This window comes from Oncorhynchus keta, chromosome 37 (genome assembly GCF_023373465.1).
Source record: "Oncorhynchus keta strain PuntledgeMale-10-30-2019 chromosome 37, Oket_V2, whole genome shotgun sequence".
Lineage (NCBI taxonomy): Eukaryota > Metazoa > Chordata > Actinopteri > Salmoniformes > Salmonidae > Oncorhynchus > Oncorhynchus keta.
The window spans coordinates 18,294,808-18,297,307 of NC_068457.1; the positions used below are offsets into that span (position 1 = coordinate 18,294,808).

Below are 2,500 nucleotides of genomic sequence, written 5' to 3' on the forward strand. Positions count from 1 at the left end.
TCAACCTTTAGTGGCACAATTCAACTTTCATACATACCAAAAATACCAATTCCCCTCTACTCACCCCTCCCCCCACCAACACTGCCTCAGCAGCCCTTGAGTTCACTTCCTCAATCGCTTTTCTCCTTGTTTTCCAAATGACCAACTTCACTTACAAGTAGTTTACTAGCCAGTCCCTCGTCTTATTTGCAAGTGTACCTCAGCTTCCCAAATGTACAAGCACAAGACCCCCCCCAATGGACAACATAATGAACAACGACAGAGTAGGAGTAGACTACCCTATACAAACACATCTGTTGTGACTAGGTGACCAGTCTACCACATTGCATACCACCTGAGAGGAATACTGCTGCATGATTCTTTCAGTACCAAAACTAAATGTCTCTGTAGCACATCACATATGTCTGTTTCAACACCATGAAACAAGGTTCCAGCAATGTGTTGGGTGTCCGAGTTACAGGCCCTATACACTCTGCTGAGCGTCTGTACTGGGTGAGTATCAAGTAGGACAGCTGAACTCTATTCCTGCCCCCCAGGACTATAAATAACACTCTGGTATCTGCCTCAGAATAGCTTGTCTTCCCCGGCATGTATTTGTGTTATTGGTGTGAGAAAAAGTGTGTTTGTGTGTGTCTGTTAAACACCTGCGTGTGTGTGTTTTTAGCAGACGTGTGTGCATGTGGGTGTGTGTTTATTGCAGAGGTGTGTGTGTGTGTGTGTGTGTGTGTGTGTGTGTGTGTGTGTGTGTGTGTGTGTGTGTGTGTGTGTGTGTGTGTGTGTGTGTGTGTGTGTGTGTGTGTGTGTGTGTGTGTGTAATGCATCAGTCCAGTCCAGTACTACCAACCTGCGCCTGCAGTTGCTGGAACGTCTTGATTCTCTTCTTGAAGCGCGAGGGCAGTACGAGGTCACAGCCCCGGGAGAGGAAGGCGAGCTCACATCTTAAATCAGGGTCCCCCCGCAGTGTCTCTTTAGACTCCTTGATAAACATGATGTTGATAGGAGAGGATGAAGCTGACGATAGGAGAGGATGAAGCTGACGATAGGAGAGGATGAAGCTGACGATAGGAGGATGAAGATGATGATAGGAGAGGATGAAGTTGGCGTTGATAGGAGAGGATGAAGATGACGATGAGAGGATAAAGGTGACGTTGATAGGAGAGGATGAAGAGGACGATGAGAGGAGAGGATGAAGAGGACGATGATAGGAGAGGATGAAGATGACGTTGATAGGAGAGGATGATGGTGACGATGATAGGAGAGGATGAAGGTGACGGTGATAGGAGAGGATGAAGGTGACGGTGATAGGAGAGGATGATGGTGACGATGATAGGAGAGGATGATGCTGACGATGATAGGAGAGGATGAAGAGGACGATGATAGGAGAGGATGAAGATGACGTTGATAGGAGAGGATGATGGTGACGATGATAGGAGAGGATGAAGAGGACGATGATAGGAGAGGATGAAGATGACGTTGATAGGAGAGGATGATGGTGACGATGATAGGAGAGGATGAAGGTGATGATGATGACTTTATTGCATCCGTTTCTGAGGTAGCGGTTCAAGTTCAAAGTTCATTCAGATTCCCAGCTGGTGTTGGAGGGTGCAGCAAAACCCCCTGAGAGACAGATGAACCACAGACCGGCTCTGGTGTAGAATTACAGACAGGACTACTAGACAACCAACAGCTCCATGGAGTCTACAGTCTATCTACAGACCACAGCTCTATAATTCTCTCTTCTTTTCAGTTGTTCACTCTCTCCACGCAATGGATTCCAGCTTTCTATTTTGTTTCTTCAAAGTATTTTATTCTCTCCATTCTGTCCAACGGAACGAGGGATGATTCCTTTCACGTATCCAGGAGAACAGATTGAAGGAGACAAGAACACCCAGCAGAGGAAAAGAAAAGAGTAACAGAATATATCGAGAAAAAAAATTAAAATCCCCCGATGAGAAAAAAAACCAAAGGAAGATCCAGCTGGACAGTGTTCTGAGTCCACCTGCAGCTAGCTGCTTCTCACTCCATGTCTGCTAGCCTTACACACACACACACACACACACACACACACATACTGTTTCGTAATCAAACTTTCCTGTTGCTTCACTTCCACACAAACACTCTCTAATATTGACAAATACAGTAGACCCACACTCAGACACACCTATATTTTCTCTCTCTCTCAGGGTTGAGTCCGTAGCTTATCCGTGTGTGTGCACTGATATTATCCGTGTGTTAGCTCCTAGCGTATCTTGTAAAAGCATAGCGGCGGGCCAGCCGGTGGCTATACGTGGCCCAACAGAGTGCTTCTCTCTGGGGTATAAAAGTTCCCGTCTCCCCTGTGGTTCTCTGGTTCTACGGTCCTTCTGTAGCCTGTGGATCTGAGAATCAAACTGAGAGACCAACTCTGGGAAATATGAGACAGGCCGAGGTCTGGCTGCGAAACACACACACACAGCACACCGGCTGTCCTGAGCGAAAGGGTAGGGCAGGTGGTTTGAGT

The 2,500-nt window shown here is 46.9% G+C and overlaps 1 protein-coding gene across 5 annotated transcripts in view; it reads right to left on the reverse strand.

The window, feature by feature from the left end:
• The window catches only part of LOC118380714 (serine/threonine-protein phosphatase 2A regulatory subunit B'' subunit alpha-like), a 72,908-nt gene that overhangs the window by 19,327 nt on the left and 51,081 nt on the right, over positions 1–2,500 (reverse strand). Inside the window, exon 1 of one of the 5 annotated variants that reach the window (XM_052499398.1) lies at positions 845–1,374. The exons of the other annotated variants lie outside the window; for them this stretch is intronic. Coding sequence (XP_052355358.1) covers positions 845–988 — 144 coding nt within the window. The 5' untranslated portion in view covers positions 989–1,374. Of the gene's footprint in view, positions 1–844; positions 1,375–2,500 lie in introns of those variants that run through there. 5 annotated transcript variants of the gene reach the window in all.